Below are 17,373 nucleotides of genomic sequence, written 5' to 3'. Positions count from 1 at the left end.
CTGAAACAACGGTGTTTGTTGTAAACGTTCTATAAGCATACGTACGTATAATGGTACCTGTACACCTTCAATAAACAAACCTGGTGTTTTACAGGTTCAGTTAGACACAAAATCTTGTTTTTGTTCATTCTTCTGGTAGTTTATTTTGCTCTAAGTGAAACTGAGGCCTGCCTCCAATTCTGGCCTCCTTCCATTAAAGGCCTAAACCAGGATGCACTTGAGTAAATAAAGGCCCGGGCCTGTATTAGAGGATTTACGGTACACAAACTTCCTCAGAAACATCCTGTTTGGTGCTCAACAGCACGACGGAGCATCAGGCCAGCAGCATAAAGTCAGGACCAAGTACTCATTAAACAACAGAACACAAAACGCTAAAACCGCCAACTTTGTGAAGAGGAAGACGGAATGTTTGGCCTTAGCTGTGGAGGAATCGGAACAAATCGGAGCAGATTGAAATTCCACAGCATCTATCTCTAAAACTGAGAAATAACAGAACAGAGTCGGCCACCAGAGGAGAGATTTAACTCAAATGTGCTCCATAGTTATTATTTGCTGAATCAGCTTTTGTAAACATGGCAGAATGAGATTTACTGGTTATGTTTTTATGTGTTTGGACCCTACTGACCGACAGAAGTAAATAGTTTTATCTGGACCGCCTCTCGAGCCTCTCACCTGGTTCAGCTCCTGGTGCCATGACGACAGCCCATCTAGATCAGATCCTTCTGTCCTAGAACCATGAATCAGACCGGGTTCACCTTCATCATCCACTAGGGGCTTGTGCTCCATCTGCTCAGTCAGCCACATCTGGGTACGAACAGCTGGCTGAATTGGAGACAGGCTGTCAAAGCTGTGTGCCAGAGGCGGGTCAGCCTGGTTGGATGAGGTGGAACTAGAGACCTGCCTCCCTCCTACAGAAGGTCTACTCTCGGGTAAGGCCGCATAGCTCAGGCCCAGACTGTTCTGTTTAGCTGGAGAGGAATGAGCTGAAGACAGGAGCAGGTCTGGTGTCAAATCGTTGGATCTGCCGCGATGGTGGTAACGATGACCAGGGTTGGCACCTGGTGAGCGCAGCAGCAAGCTACTGCAGACCCTGGAGGAGGATACGGGCAGGTAAAGGTCTGGTTTTGAACCCTTGTTTTTCAGTCTAGATCCATAAAGCAGACCTCTATCCAGGGAGCCTTGAATACCTGGGCCGTAACTATGGACGGATGCCCAGGAGGAGCTCTTATCAGTTGCTGAAGACAACTTGGTGAAGGAGGAACTTCTCCAGAGGGGCTTATGGTCCTTCATTTCCAGACCACCTGGTACCCCTACAGGAGGTGTGGAGGCCATGTTAAGGGGACAAGAGCCACTCCAGTGTCCTGTACTGTGGGGCGAATGAGGCGTCCAGTATGAGGAGGATGAATAAGGTGAGACGAGTCCAATGGGAGGCCCGTCATCATCTTCATTTAGGCTCATGTGATGCTGGGAGACAGTCTGGAGGGACAGGGGTGAAGTAGCCGGACAGCAGTCTTCTGTAGGAACACAGACACATTACCATTAAAGGACGTGCGTGTGTGTGTGTGTGTGTGTGTGTGTGTGTGTGTGTGTGTGTGTGTGTGTGTGTGTGTGTGCGTGCGTGTACTCGTTTAACTATCCTACGTAGAACCAAAACTGGCATATTCACTAATCTTCTACTGATGGGCTGTATTAGAACCAAAACCCGGTCCTGATACGGTGGATCCCTGTATTAGGCTAAGGGGTGAGGTTCAGAGGTAAGATGTAAATTGACTTTTTGTTACAGTTCGGTTTAAGAACACACTGGTTTTGGTTAGGACTGGGCTAAGGGTTTGGGTTACGCATAAATGCAGTTAATAAAATGAATGGAAGTCAATACAAATTCCTAATAAGGATAGAAAAACAAACTTTTGTGTTTGTGTGTGTGTGTGTTTTTACCTACATAAAAATAGACAACAATAAAGAACATGACTAGTTTATTTTTCTAAGACTTGCTAAAATGGTTTTAATTCGAATAAGCTGTTGGTCTCTGGTATCATGGTGAATCTGGACCAGAGCAACCAAAGGTCAGAACCAGTGGCGGCTGGTGAATTTTGTTTTTGGTGAAAGTTTTCAAATCCACTCGAACCACATGTGGGACGCCAAATTACCATTCCTACGCGTCACACAGCTTGAGCCCAGGTCCATGAGCATTTACAGCACTTACGACAGTAACACAGATGTTCCAAAAACATTCTTAATATTTACCAATATATGCAAAACACTCATGCACGTAACTGGAAGAGGCTTGTCTAGACGACAGAATCCATATTTTCTGCCTCAACAACACCCAAAGCCAACAATAAGCCGCTAAATGAAAAGGCCATAAAAAGACGTTATATCGAGAAAAACGTAAAGTAGCAATGGTGCAATATGATCGTATCCACAGAAGCAGCCATTTAAATTAAATCAATCTCTCCTCTTTCTAACAATACAAGTACCATTACTCTACATGGACGTAATTTTGGGGGGGGACAGGGGGGACATGTCCCCCCCACACACTTTTTCCAAAGTCAAGTTTTGACCCCTGCACTTTTTACCATCCAAAAACAACATGACGCTATATTAAATTGACACTGGTTGAGCTCTAGGACCAAGCGGAAAACAACCGTTTGTTTTGAAGCCTGTTTCCCATTAGAGCATACTGTAAAGATACCCCCCCCCCCCCCCCCGTGTCCCCCCCACTTCCAAAGTGAAAATTAAGTCCATGTTACTCTGTGTGCTAAACTCATGGAGCAGGCTGCAACTTAAGTAGCCAACCAGCTAATTTCATGAAGTCAAAAGCATTCATTGTAACGTTCTGTGTCCTCGTCTCCCGTGTCCCCTCATGGTTCCCCCCTTGTTGTGTCATTTACTTTAATTTGGTATTATTATCATATTACCTGTAGGCTCATTTTCCGGTTTACTGAACCTAAATAAACCTAAACACTATAGAAATAAGGACACTGGGGACACTAAAGATAAGCAAACTAATGGCCTAAAGTGCAATAGAACAAAAAACACTGAAAGGCTGGGTGATGATAATACCTAATCAAAGTAAATGACACAACAAGGAGGGGAACCATGAGGGGACACGGGAGACGAGGACACGGAACGTGACATAAATCAAGTCTTACTTTGCTGGCTATAGTAGTAAAAAAAATCCACTTGGTTTGTGTAATCCTTGTCTCAACATCTCACTGAGCTGATCCCTGGCTGTTTTAGGCTCATTTTCCGGTTAACGGTGTTTCTCTTCCTGTGATTGGTTAATATGAAAGCCAGCAGAAAAACTTTCCCTCTGGGATTAATAAAGTATCTTTGATTTGATTTGATTTGATTTACAACAAGCACTTCTTGAACCGTCACCTTATCATGGTGGAGGAGTTTGAGTGCCCTAATGATCCTAGGAGCTATGTTGTCTGGGGCACTTAGTGCCCCTGGTAGGGTCTCCCATGACAAATTGGTCTTAGGTGAAGGGTGAGACAAAGAACGGTTCGAAGGATCTTTCATGGCGGTTAAAACGAAGAGTCGGAGTACCCGGCCCGGAGGGTTACCGGGGTCCCACCCTGGAGCCAGGCCTGGGGTTGGGGCCCGTGAGCGAGCGCCTGGTGGCCGGGCTTTCGCCCATGGGACCCGGCCGGGCCTAGCCCGAACCGGATACATGGGCTCGTCCAACTGTGGACCCACCACCCGCAGGAGGAACATGAAGGGTCTGGTGCAATGCGAATCGGGTGGCAGACCAAGGCGGGAGCCTTGGCGGTCCAATCCCCGGACAAGAAAACTAGTTTTTGGGACATGGAACGTCACCTCGCTGGCGGGGAAGGAGCCGGAGCTTGTGGCAGAGGTTGAGCGGTACCGGCTAGATATAGTCGGACTCACCTCGACACATTGCATTGGCTCTGGAACCCGAGACCTGGAGAGGGGTTGGACACTCTACTTTGCTGGAGTTGCTCCGGGTGAGAGGCGGAGGGCTGGGGTTGGCTTTTTGTTAGCCCCGAGACTCTCTGCCTGTGTGTTGGGGTTGACCCCGGGGGACAAGAGGGTAGCTTCCTTGCGCCTTCGGGTCGGGGAACGGGTCCTGACTGTTATTTGTGCTTCTGGGCCAAATATCAGTTCAGAGTACCTTCCCTTTTTGGAGTCCCTGGGACGAGTGCTAGATAGTGCTCCATCTGGGACTCCATTGTCCTGCTGGGGGACTTCAATGCTCACGTGGGCAATGACAGCTTGACCTGGAGGGGTGTGATTGGGAGGAACGGCCCACCTAATCTGAACTCGAGCGGTGTTTTGTTATTGGACTTCTGTGCAAGCCGCAGTTTGGCCATAACGAACACCATGTTCGAACATAAGGATGCCCACCGGTACACTTGGTACCAGGGCAGCCTAGGTCACAGGTCGATGATAGATTTTGTAGTCGTATCATCTGACCTGCGGCCGTATGTTTTGGACACCCGAGTGAAGAGAGGGGCGGAGCTGTCAACTGATCACCACCTGGTGGTGAGTTGGATCAGATGGCAAGGGAACATGCCGCGTAGACCTGGCAGACCCAAACGCATAGTGAGGGTCTGCTGGGAACGCCTGGCAGAAGAACCTGTCAAGACGGTCTTCAACTCCCACCTCCGGCAGAGCTTTGACCACGTCCCGAGAGCAGTGGGGGACATTGAGTCCGAGTGGGCCTTGTTCCACTCTGCGATTGTCGAGGCGGCTGTTGCTAGCTGTGGTCGTAAGGTGGCCGGTGCCAGTCGTGGTGGCAACCCCCGTACCCGCTGGTGGACACCAGAGGTTCGGGGAGCCGTCAGGCTGAAGAAGGAGGCCTACAGGGCGTGGCTGGTCTGTGGGTCTCCGGAGGCAGCAGACAGGTACCGGATAGCCAAGCGGGGTGCAGCAGTGGCAGTTGCCGAGACAAAATCTCGGACGTGGGAGGAGTTTGGTGAGGCCATGGAGAAAAACTATCGATCGGCTCCAAAGAGGTTCTGGCAAACTGTCCGGCGCCTCAGGAGAGGAAGGCAGCAACTCGCTCACACTGTTTACAGTGGGGATGGGGAGCTGCTGACGTCAACTGAGGCTATAGTCGGACGGTGGAAGGAATACTTTGAGGAGCTCCTCAATCCCACCAATGCGCATTCCGAGGAGGAACCAGAGCTGGGAGGCCTGGGGATGGACTGTCCGATCTCGGGGGCAGAAGTTGCTGAGGTAGTCAAACAACTACACAGCGGCGGAGCCCCGGGGGCGGATGAGGTTCGTCCTGGGTATCTCAAGGCTATGGATGTTGTGGGGCTGTCATGGTTGACACGTCTCTACAACATTGCGTGGTCATCGGGGGCAGTTCCTAGGGAGTGGCAGACCGGGGTGGTGGTCCCCATCTTTAAGAAGGGTGACCTGAGGGTGTGTTCCAACTATAGGGGGATCACACTCCTCAGCCTCCCTGGAAAGGTCTACTCCAAGGTACTGGAGAGGAGGGTCCGATCGATAGTTGAATCTCAGATAGAGGAGGAGCAATGTGGTTTTCGTCCTGGCCGTGGAACTGTGGACCAGCTCTATACCCGTGCAAGGGTGATGGAGGGGGCATGGGAGTTTGCCCAACCAATCCACATGTGCTTTGTGGATTTGGAGAAGGCTTATGACCGTGTCCCCAGGGGCACCCTGTGGGGGACGCTCCAGGAGTATGGGGTGGGTGGCTTTCTGTTAAGGGCCATTCAGTCCCTTTACCAGAGGAGCGTGAGTTTGGTCCGCATAGCCGGTAGTAAGTCGGACCTGTTCCCAGTGAGGGTTGGACTCCGCCAGGGCTGCCCTTTGTCACCGGTTCTGTTCATCACTTTTATGGACAGAATTTCTAGACGCAGCCGTGGTGTGGAGTGTGTCGAGTTTGGTGGCAAGAGAATCTCGTCTCTGCTTTTTGCGGATGATGTGGTCCTCCTAGCTTCATCCAGCTCTGACCTTCAGCTCTTGCTGGGTAGGTTCGCGGCCGAATGTGAAGCGGCTGGGATGAGGATCAGCACCTCCAAATCTGAGACCATGGTTCTCGACCGGAAAAGGGTGGCTTGCCACCTCTGGGTCGGGGGAGAGGTCCTACCTCAAGTGGAGGAGTTTAAGTATCTCGGGGTCTTGTTCACGAGTGAGGGTAGGAGGGATCGGGAGATCGACAGGCGGATTGGTTCGGCGTCTGCAGTGATGCGGACGCTGAGCCGATCTGTCGTGGGGAAGAGGGAGCTGAGCCAGAAAGCCAGGCTCTCGATTTACCGGTCGATCGACGTCCCAATCCTCACCTATGGTCATGAGCTTTGGGTAATGACCGAAAGAACGAGATCGCGGATACAAGCGGCCGAAATGAGTTTCCTCCGTAGGGTGGCCGGGCTCAGCCTTAGAGATAGGGTGAGGAGCTCGGACATTCGGGAGGGACTCGGAGTAGAGCCGCTGCTCCTCCGGATCGAAAGGAGCCAGTTGAGGTGGTTTGGGCATCTGGTCAGGATGCCTCCTGGACGCCTCCCCGGGGAGGTGTTTCGGGCATGTCCTGCCGGCAGAAGGCCCCCGGGTCGACCCAGGACACGTCGGAGAGGTTACATCTCCAATCTGGTCCGGGAACGCCTTGGGGTCCTGCCGGAGGAGCTGGTGGACAAGGCCGGGGAGAGGACGGCCTGGAGCTCCCTAGTTGGGATGCTGTCCCCGCGACCCGGACCCGGATAAGCGGAGGAAGACGAGAGAGACTTCTATGTTGGTTCAGAGTCACGGACAAACATCCAGATCCGAGGCTCCGGTCTTCTGCTAACGCTTCAATCACAAACCTCTTCGTCCAAAGTCTCTCCTATTCTTTGAGGAGGCGTATCCAGTGCGCATGCGCCAGTTATTAGTTTAACTTTCATGTTTTTTTTAACCATTTAGTGATTCCTATCTTCCCCTTCTTCCTGTGAGATTGGTGGGGTAGCGCCCTAGCAGCCCCTATGGACGAGCCACCGCTGATCAGGATCACCTGAGGAGAAGAAGAGGTGACACCCCCAGGCACCTTCATGTTCCTGAGACCAGCAGTCACAGGAACATGAAGTAGAAGGCTCCGCCCATAGAGCCCATACAACAAAACCTACCTTCCACACCATCGGAGCAGTAAGTACCAATTCCTGTGTCACCGCTGTCAGACACCGTACTTTGTCTGCTTCCATCGTGGATCCTGTTCCTGGAGGTAGGAAGGCTGTTGAGTCCCGGTACCCACCCTGGGGGGCAAACGCTGGAACCTGAAACAAACATCCAAGAGCCACCATTAGCAGCTAGCTAGCTTAGCTTAGTGATTAGACTCAACTAGAAAACAGTGAATATAAAAAGCAGGGATGTGTATTGTTGAAATTCTGGCGATACGATACATATCACGATACACAGGGGAGACGATACGATATATCACGATATATTGCGATACATGCAGTCAGACGTTACAAGCCATTTTTTTACTGAATTTATTGTAAGAATGTTCAATAAAGAGTCCAAACTGATACGTAACATGTTTAACATGAGGGATCTGAACCATGATGGAGGGATTTAAATTTCAATGGTGGAAACAAAACCCGTTGCACACTGCTGCCAACTAGCGGGTGGCGACTGAATTGCACAAAACGAAAAGAAAATACACAAATGTTTGCATGTAAATTCTTTCAAAAATTAGATACACTGCTTTTGAATATCGATGTAATAATCACAGGAAAAAATATCACGATATAATGCCATATCAATATTTCCGATATACGGCTTTTGAATATCGATATAATATTGCTGGAAAAAATATCACGATATATTGCCATATCGATATTTTCTTACATCCCTAATAAAAAGCAACAAGTCCAACTTATATCAGAGGCAGATTTAAGTCAGTGTTTTTGCAGAACGTTCAGTTAAGCTGTAATAAAATGAGATTTTCAGCTTTTTTAATTATTTGGGAGAAAGAGACCCAAAGTCTTTGTCTGTCCTCCAGAATGTGGTTGGTTACACTAACAGACAGGGATATAAACTGAACTCGATTTTTTTAATAAACCTTGATGGACTGAAGACGGTGATGAACCGCAGCAATGAATCAAACAGACTAGAAACCCTCAAAGTATTTTTGAATTTGCAGTGAACATGTTTAACCAGGTAAGATTAACATTTCTATATTTCATGAGGAAGACAGGAACTGACTGTGATGGATGTGAAATGACAAATGTGATGCGTTTACATTACTTTCTTAGTGTTGATGATCCGTGTGCATTATCATCCACTACAGTGGATAAATAATTATTTATTATGATAATATTGTACCGATGTAGGATTACGTGTGTGAAAATGGCATTATTTATTTACCATGATGACCTTGACCGTTATGAGATATCTTGTCTCCTCCCAGTGCAAGACTAGCAGCTGAAACCGGACACCTTGCCAGCAGCAATAACTGGTCCAGAATTGTTTAGTTTTTTTTTTTTTAAACCAGCTACGGCGTAAAGTGAAATGCTTTTTATCTCATAAGGTTGCAAATCCAGCGGGGGAATTCTGGCAAAGTCAGCAGCTTGTTACATCGGTGAAAAGCAGCAGGAAGAACATAAGGGGCAGCAGTATCTCAGGAGGTCGAGCGGGTTGCCTCGTGATTGAAGATGTGGAATAAATGCCTTTCTGTGAACCTTTTTTTTTTCTTTTCTTACATTTAAGCTGCGGTGGGGGTCTGCTAGGAACATCTGGCAGTCTCCTGTAAGAAGGAGCTTCAATTCCCACCTCCAACAAAGCTTCCAAAATGTTCCGGGGGAGGTGGGGGACATTAGAGTCAGAGTGGCTCAATTCAAGTTTATTTATAAAGCGCCAAATCACGACAAGACTCGTCTCAAAGGCTCTTCACACAGTAAACATTCCAATGCATTCTGGTTTTATACAGGTATCCCTCATGTGGTAGGACTCACCGCTCGTTCCCATTTTCTAGATGGTTGCCCACAAGAAATAATGCCCCCTAACCAGAATCTCAGAACATAAAACAGCCATATGCACAGGGAATATGACTTATGCCATGGCACACCATTATGTGCTAGCTAGTCAAAGCTCTGCCGCAACACTAAGGTTTTGTTGTACTGAAAAAAATCTCCCCCTTTCTAGAGGAATATTGTTAATCTTCTCTTGCACAGAGAGGCTTATTGGATTCATGCCTTGAACACCAGTGAACCTTTAAGGGTAAATTAAGATTTAAATGTGTCTTGTTTTTGTAATTTGGTAATACTTTTTATTTGTCAACATCACTGCCACTGTTTATATGATGTAGCATTTGGCTTTTAGCATCACTGTAACTTTGACCCTCTCCCTGGGCTGCCACCGTATCGTGGTGGGGGGGTTTGGGTGTCTCAATGATCCTAGGAGCCAAGTAGCCTGAGGCTTTCTGCCTCTGGTAGGGTCACCCACGGCAAACAGGTCCTAGGTGAGGGATCAGACAAAGAGCAGCCCGAAGACCTGTTATGATGAATTATATAAATGGAAACTGTGTTCCCTCGCCCAGACGTGGGTCACTGGGCCCCCCCTCTGGAGCCAGGCCTGGAGGTGGGGTACGTTGGCGAGCGCCTGGTGGCCGGGCTTTCACCCATGGAGCCCGGCCGGGCACAGCCTGAAAAGGAAACGTGGGCCCCTCTTCCTATGGGCTCACCACTCGTGGGAGGGGCCAAAGGGGTCGGGTGCATTGTGTGACAGGTGGTAGTCGAGGGCAGGAGCCTTGATAGTCTGATCCTCGGCTACAGAAGCTGGCTCTTGGCACAATGAATGTCACCCCTCTGGTGGGGAAGGAGCCTAAGTTGGTGTGTGAGGTTGAGAGGTTCTGACTAGATATAGTCGGACTCACCTCAATGCATGGCTCTGGAACCAGTTTCCTTAAGAAGGGTTGGATCTCTACCGCTCTGGAGTTGCTCCCACTGAGAGGCGCCGAGCAGGGGTGGGCATACTAGTTGTCCCCCATCTTGATGCCTGTACGTTGGGGTTTACCCCAGTGAATGAGAGGGTAGTTTCCCTCCACCTATGTGTGGGGAGATGGGTTCTGACTGTGGTCTGTGCTTATGCACCAAGCTACAGTTCAGACTACCCACAATTTTTGGAGACCTTGGAGGGGGTGCTGGAAAGCGCTCCTTCCGGTGACTCCTCATTCTGCTGGGGGACTTTTAACGCTCACGTGGGCAACAACAGTGAGACCTGGAGAGGTGTGGTTGGGAGGAACGCCCCCCCCCCCCGATCTGAATTTGAGTGGTGTTTTGTTATTGGACTTCTGTGCCAGTCATAGATTGTCCATAATGAACACCATGTTCAGACATAAAGGTGTCCATATGTGCTCTTGGCACCAGGATACCTTAGGCCGCAGCACGATGACCGTCTTTGTTGTTGTTTCATCTGACCTGCGGCCGCATGTCTTGGACACTCGGGTGAAGAAAGGGGCGGAGCTGTCAACTGACCACTACCTGGTGGTGAGTTGGCTCAGATGGTGGGGGAGGATGCCGGTCAGACCAGGCAGGCCCAAACGTATTGCGAGGGTCTGCTGGGAACGTCTGGCAGAGTCTCCTGTCAGCAGGAGCTTCAATTCCCACCACCGACAGTACTTCCAAAATGTTCCGGGGGAGGCGGGGGACATCAAGTCTGAATGGACCCTGTTCCGTGTCTCCATTGTTGAGGCGGCCGACCGGAGCTGTGGTCGCAGGATCGTCGGTGCCTGTCGTGGTGGCAACCCTTGAACCCGCTGGTGGACACCGGCGGTTGGGGATGCTGTCAAGCTGAAGAAAGAGTCCTGTCAGGTCTTTTTGGCCTGTGGGACTCCAGAGGCAGCTGACGGGTACTGGCAGTCCAAGCGGAAAGCAGCTCAGGTGGTCTCCAAGGCAAAAACCCGGGCATGGGAGGAGTTCGGTGAGACCATGGAGCAAGACTTCCGTACGGCTTCGAGGAGATTCTGGTCCACCATCCGACGCCTCGGGGGGGGAAAGCAGTGCGCTACCAACACAATCTATAGTGGGGACGGTGTGCTGCTGACCTCTACTCAGGACGTTGTGGATTGGTGGGCAGAATACTTCGAAGACCTCCTCAGTCCCACCGACACGTCTTCCAGTGAGGAAGCAGAGTCTGGGGACTCTGGGTTGGCCTCTCAAATCTCTGGTGCTGAGGTCACTGAGGTGGTTAAAAAGCTCTTCAGTGGCAAGGCTTCGGGGGTGGATGAGATCCGCCTGGAGTTCCTTAAGGCTCTGGATGTTGTGGGGCTGTGTTGGCTGACGCGGCTCTGCAATATCACGTGGACAAAGGGGGCAGTCCCACTGGACTGGCAGACCAGGGTGGTGGTCCCCTTATTTAAAAAGGGAGATTGCAGGGTGTGTTTCAACTATAGGGAATCACACTCCTGAGCCTTCCTGGTAAGGTCTGTTCTGGAGAGGAGGGTCCGTCGGATTGTTGAACCGCAGATTCAGGAGGAGCAATGTGGTTTTGGTCCTGGCCGTGGAACACTGGACCAGCTCTATGCTCTTAGGGGGATCCTGGAGGGTGCGTGGGAATTTGCCCAACCAGTCTACATGTGTTTTGTGGATTTGGAGAAGGCCTTTGACCGCGTACCTCGGGGGCCCTGTGGGGGGTACTCCAGGAGTATAGGGTACCAGGCCCTCTGATACGGGCTGTTAGGTCCCTGTATGACCGGCGTCAGAGCTTGGTCCGCATTGCCAGCAGTAAGTCGGGCTCGTTCCCAGTAAGAGTTGGACTCCGCCAAGGCTGCCCTTTGTCACAGATTCTGTTCATAACCTTTATGGACAGGATTTATAGGCGCAGCCAAGGTGTGGAGGGCATCTGTTATGGTGGCCTGAGGACCAGGTCTCTGCTTTTTGCAGATGATGTGGTCCTGTTGGCTTCATCAGAACGTGATCTTCAGATTTTGCTGGAGCGGTTCGCAGCCGAGTGTGAAGCAGCTGGGATGAGAATCAGCTCCTCTAAATCTGAGACCATGGTCTTGATTCGGAAAAGGGTAGAATGCCTTCTCCGGGTCAGGGATGAGGTCCTGCCCCAAGTGGAGGAGTTTAAGTATCTCAGGGTCTTGTTCAAAAGTGAGGTGCTGCATCTGCAGTGATGCGGGCGTTGCACCGGTCTGTCGTGGTGAAGAGAGAGCTGAGTCAGAAGGCGAAGCTCTCGATTTACCAGTCGATCTACATTCCTACTCTCACCTATGGTCATGAGCTTTGGGTAGTGACCGAAAGAACGAGATCGCGGATACAAGCGGTCGAAATGAGTTTTCTCCAAAGAGTGGCTGGGCTCTTCCTTAGAGATAGGGTGAGAAGCTCGGTCATTCGGGAGGGGCTAGGAGTAGACCCGCTGCTCCTCCACATCGAGAGGATCCAGTTGAGGTGGCTCGGGCATCTGGTCAGGATGCCTCCTGGACGCCTCCCTGATGAGGTTTTCCGGGCACGTCCAACCGGGAGGAGACCTAAAGGTAGACCCAGGACACGTTGGAGAGACTATGTCTCTCACCTGGCCAGGGAACACCTTGGGATTCTACCGGAGGAGCTGGCCAAAGTGGCTGGGGAGAGGGAAGTCTGGGCCTCTCGTCTTAGGCTACTGCCCCCGCGACCCGACTCCGGATAAGCGAATGAAAATGGATGGATGAATGTAACTTTGACTACAGCTCATTGATTTATAAAAACAAATTCTTTAAGTAGATGAAAATGGACTACACCATTTTTGATTGACCTTTATTGGACAGATACCAACTGAGTTGGTCCAACTCCACCTCTGTTCCAACCCTCAACTTCAAAACCAATGAGCATATGACTAGTATGTTGTTGTCTAATCAGCCTGCAAATATCTGTGTATAAAAACTGGTTGAAACATTAAACTATAACCCCTACAAAGACAACAATGTTGAAACATTAGTTGTTTTTTTTACTTGCACCTATTAAATACTTAATTTGACCAGAGTGCTCCAGATTCCTTTTTCTAATCCCCAATTGTCACTCCCAGCCATTGAGAACCAGCACTCAGTTGGATGAAGTGCGGTGTGCCCATTTATTTCTGTATTGTAGGACATTCTGCTGTCCCAAGTCTGCAGAAGGATGCTTTGAGGTACCCTCGATACAATGTGAGGCTCTTTCCTTTCCCTCTATTCTCACTAATCTAGCATCGATTAACAGGGTTTTCCTGTAGACATGCATGAGCCTCATACGTCACTCCTCGCTTGAAATAATGAGGACTGAATCCCCCTGAGCTTCGTTCTTAGAACCGAATCAGCCTGGAGGGAACTGGAATGCTAATTTGAGTAAGGAATTTTCTGAAAAGCCAGTTTTCTGAGCTAGCTTCGTGGAACAACCCTGAGGTGAGAACGCCCCACCCACTTAGACTTCACATTAGAAACATCATTCTGAGTGTAAACAGGTAACAGGAAGCTGGACTTTCCAAATGGTGTTATGGGAGGTATTCCAGAAAGTGAGATTAGAACATCGGGATCTCCTAATAAATCCCTGCTTGACTAAGCGTTCCCCTCCCGGTTTTGCCGGCTCCTCGAACAATTCTCAGGTGGATTCAATCCCATCTAATCCAGGCGAGGGTTGGCAGGCTAGGCTAACGTGTGTCCATAGACAGCCCCTGTTAATCTATGCTAGATAAATGAGAATGGAAGGAAAGTACAGAGCCTTGGTCTTTTCCCAGCTGGAGCAATAATTATTCATTCACGCCTACGAGGACTACGAAGGTATCAGAACTAAGACAGATACCATGAGCTGTTTGATTAAAGCTGTTTAGCTGGAGTTATTTAGTTAGAACGCACAGCATTTACATGTTTCCATGGCAACGCTGGAAGTCCGCTTCAGCTCATTTTTTTCCACATATTTTATTGAAGGGCAAGTCACCCCATACCAGTCTTACTCCACTCCCACTTCCTGTTTGAAAAATGCAACAAATGCTGTTGCCTAGCAGACCGAGAGGGAGGAGCCGCTAACAAATACACACACACAGACTCACAAAAGCATTGTGACATCATATGGTACCAGCTAACGTCATAAGGTACCACTTAGCCAATAGCGATGGCAAATTTAAATTCAAATGCAGTACAGACTTTTTACCTGAAGACAGTGCAACACGGACAGTTTTAGGTAGAATATTTAAATTTTAACTAAGATGCATTAAAGTGCCAAATTATTGACTACATGTGTCTGCAGCTCGATTAGACACTCATTTATATAGTTTATAAGAAAAAAAAAGGTGATTTGGGGGTGACTTGCTCTTTAAAGTTTTCATCATTTATGTCATTTTCATGTTCTGCTCCAGAGTCTGGATGTTTAGAGGCTGGAGGACATTTGTTTTTGCTGAACAGCTGAGTTTTTAACGTTCGTGGTGGTCACATGACCCTAGAGTTAACTCTGTAAACAGTTTGTCACAAATACACATTTAGCACACCTGTTACACACCAAGGGAAAACATCACGTTTGTCATTTCAATCAAATATTAGCGTGTTTGACACGTGTGACCAGAGTAAATATCCAGTCACGTCAATAAGTATTTCTTTTACATGTATTATGCTAGCAGCTGTAAGCTAGTTAGAGGACAGCATGTTAATGATGTGGGTCCATCCCACACTAAAGCTGATTTATAATTATACTTATTAATAATGCTGATGTCAGGGGCAACATCAGTGGCTGCAAATGAGGATTAAATATAAAAATGTCTCATCTCATCTCGTCTCCTTCCGCCTATCCGGGTCAGGGTCGCGGGGGCAGCTTCCCAACTAGGGAGTTCCAGACCATCTTCTCCCCCAGCCACCTCCACCAGCTCCTCCAACAGGACCCCAAGGCGTTCCTGGGCCAGTTCAGAGATGTACTTTCTCCAACATGTCCTGGGTCGGCCAGGGGGCCTCCTGCCGGCAGGGCATGCCTGAAACACCTCCCTGGGGAGGCGTCCAGGAGGCATCCTGACCAGAAGCTCAAACCACCTCAACTGACTCCTCTCGATTTGGGGGAGCAGAGGCTCTATTGAGTCTCTCTCGAATGTCCAAGCTCCTCACCCTATCCCTAAGGCTGAGTCCAGCCTCCCCGCGGAGAAAACTCCTTTCAGCCGCTTGTATCCATGATCTTGCTCTTTCGGTCATTACCCAAAGCTCATGACCACAGGTGAGGACTGAGCGTTAGGTCGACTGGTAAATCAAGAGCCTTGCTCTCCGGCTCAGCTCCTTCTTCACCACAACAGACCAGTTCAGCGTCCGCATCACTGCAGACGCTGCCCCCATCCACCTGTCGATCTCCAGGCAAAAATGTTAACGTAAATCCTAATAGAACAAATTTTTAAAAGTACAAACTAGGGCTGCACAATATTAGGAAAACCTGCATTATGCGATGACAGTAATACTGCAATGACAATATTACGTGCGATTAATAAAAACTTAACTCGGGGAAAAAATAAATTCAAAAACAAAAAAAATGACAAAAAATCATAAAAATGAGAAAAGCAAAAGATGTGATGAAAGAGAAAAAGAAAACGAACAAGAAAAGGCGATCAGTGGATCCTGGGAAAAGCAGAATCAGCAGAAAGAGCAGAACAAAGCTAACTCAGGTGTTCGCTAACCATCAAAATTAAGTGCTGTCCGCCTCGGGGACGGGCATCTAACCCATGAGAACCCACCCAATTGGCCAAATGGGTGCAGAGCTCTATTTGATTTGTTAAAAAAACATAATGCTTCCGTTTGGTTGAAAGAATGCATTATGTGTAGCAAATATTTGAGCTGACCATTCATTGCTATATTTATGTGTTCTTTACAACATGCATATTGCGCATGCTGATACCGCAATAACAACATATTTGCGATATATTCTGCAGCCCTAGTTCAAACTCCAAATGTATTAATAATTTATCCACCAAGAACAAAGCTGCAGCTGCTGTTACCGCTGTGGGCCAGCGGTGGCGCTAATTCACCACCTCGGAACCGCCAGCCACCCACAAGAAAAAGGTGACGTCACTTGCCTCGTCCAGTCGCTTTTGTAGCCTAGCTGCTAGCCTGCAAGCAGGTGTGTTCTCCGGTATGTGTTACCATGGTGAGTGGGAGGGGCTTCAGGCTAGCCACGTTTGTAAAACCAATTTAGGGGCGGTTACACCGGGAATCTCACGAGAAAGCCTGGTTTTGGTCAAATCTCGCTTTCTGGAGTACCCCACCCCCCCCACCCCCACCCCCCCCGACCCCCGTATCTTTGATGGTTTTTATACAATCCCATTTTAATTTGGAGAATTTGGGACGTTTACGCACAATTGATGGCATCATTGGAACTCCACATTTTTAAATCTTTAGCAAACAGAACCTCTCAAGAGTGCACACCCAGGTGTCCTTGACAAAAGCTGACCTCAGAATAGTTTCGGGTCCCTCTAACTCCTCCATAGAGCCAGTAGAAACATCAACATGTCCTTGTGGGACACTCAGAGCTTCTGCTCAACTGTTTGTCTTTATTTCGTGCCCCTGCCCAACTCTCATTAAGATAAAGAGGGAGACAGCTGTACGGTTACCACGGTTACCCGAATGAGCTACCAGCAGCAGCTTTAACGTTATCTCTGTTTGGAGACCAGACTTCAGTGATGGAGCCGGACTTGTTTTAAAGGCCGTGGCTAAGCCTGTACACAGCTTTTAGCTCCACCACCTCCCTTCATCTGGACCTCCTACTCAGACCCAACGAGTTCCAGCTGAGATCCGCTCATCTCTACAGAGCGACTGTAATCATTTCTAGATCTTTGCTTTCTAGGATCGCACCAGAATATAACTGAGACGTTGGATCAGAACGTTCCGTTTGAGAACTCGGATCATCCTACCTGATTTACTGAAATCACATCCAGCCTCCAGGTCACTTCTGTGCCACATTCCGTTTATGTGGGCAGCTAGAAAACCGCAATCCGGCCAGAGGGCAGACAAAGACGCAGAAACGGGTCCCCAGTGAAGGCGCAGAAACTGCTCCGGTCATGATGTTACCACAAGAAGCACGGAAATTCCTCCCTGGGTTCTCGCCGCTCTAAAAACGTTAAAGTAAACATTCTGTACCGAAGAAAGCCAAATTTTAGCATCAGCTTGAACTCTACGTGCCTTACGTTCTCTAATGACGCAGTCAGCGCAAACCCCGCCCACCAAGTTTCTGGGCGTGTCTAACTCCGCGGAATTTGTTAAGTCACGCCCATTTACTTCTGTTGACAGGTGTTTTAACGGTTTTAACCCTCTGCTCACTAGTGACCTGGTCAAAATGTGAAAGTTGAAATGTTTCATTTGAAAGTAGTCAAAAATTTGAAAGTAGTAAATCGCTCATCTGGGCTAAGTAAATAAGCGTATGAACGTTTTTCAAGGCTGAATATCTTATTCTCTAATCCTGAAACAACTCCATCAGATGCAAACTTCATCTGACC

General features: G+C 48.8%; 1 protein-coding gene across 2 annotated transcripts in view; it reads right to left on the bottom strand.

Annotated features, from left to right (window-relative positions):
• The window catches only part of cep85l (centrosomal protein 85, like), a 28,160-nt gene extending 11,152 nt beyond the window's left edge, over positions 1 to 17,008 (bottom strand). For both annotated transcript variants that reach the window (XM_015948075.3, XM_015948076.3), the window contains exons 1-3: positions 16,792 to 17,008; positions 7,092 to 7,238; positions 673 to 1,514 (exon numbers count right to left, since the gene is read on the bottom strand). In XM_015948075.3, coding sequence (XP_015803561.1) covers positions 673 to 1,514; positions 7,092 to 7,238; positions 16,792 to 16,840 — 1,038 coding nt within the window. In that variant the 5' untranslated portion in view covers positions 16,841 to 17,008. The remainder of the gene's footprint in view (positions 1 to 672; positions 1,515 to 7,091; positions 7,239 to 16,791) is intronic.
• Between the last annotated feature and the right edge of the window lie 365 nt (positions 17,009 to 17,373).

Source organism: Nothobranchius furzeri, chromosome 2 (genome assembly GCF_043380555.1).
Source record: "Nothobranchius furzeri strain GRZ-AD chromosome 2, NfurGRZ-RIMD1, whole genome shotgun sequence".
NCBI lineage: Eukaryota > Metazoa > Chordata > Actinopteri > Cyprinodontiformes > Nothobranchiidae > Nothobranchius > Nothobranchius furzeri.
The sequence above is the reverse complement of the archived record's forward strand: the minus strand, read 5'-3'. Positions and strand labels throughout refer to the sequence as shown.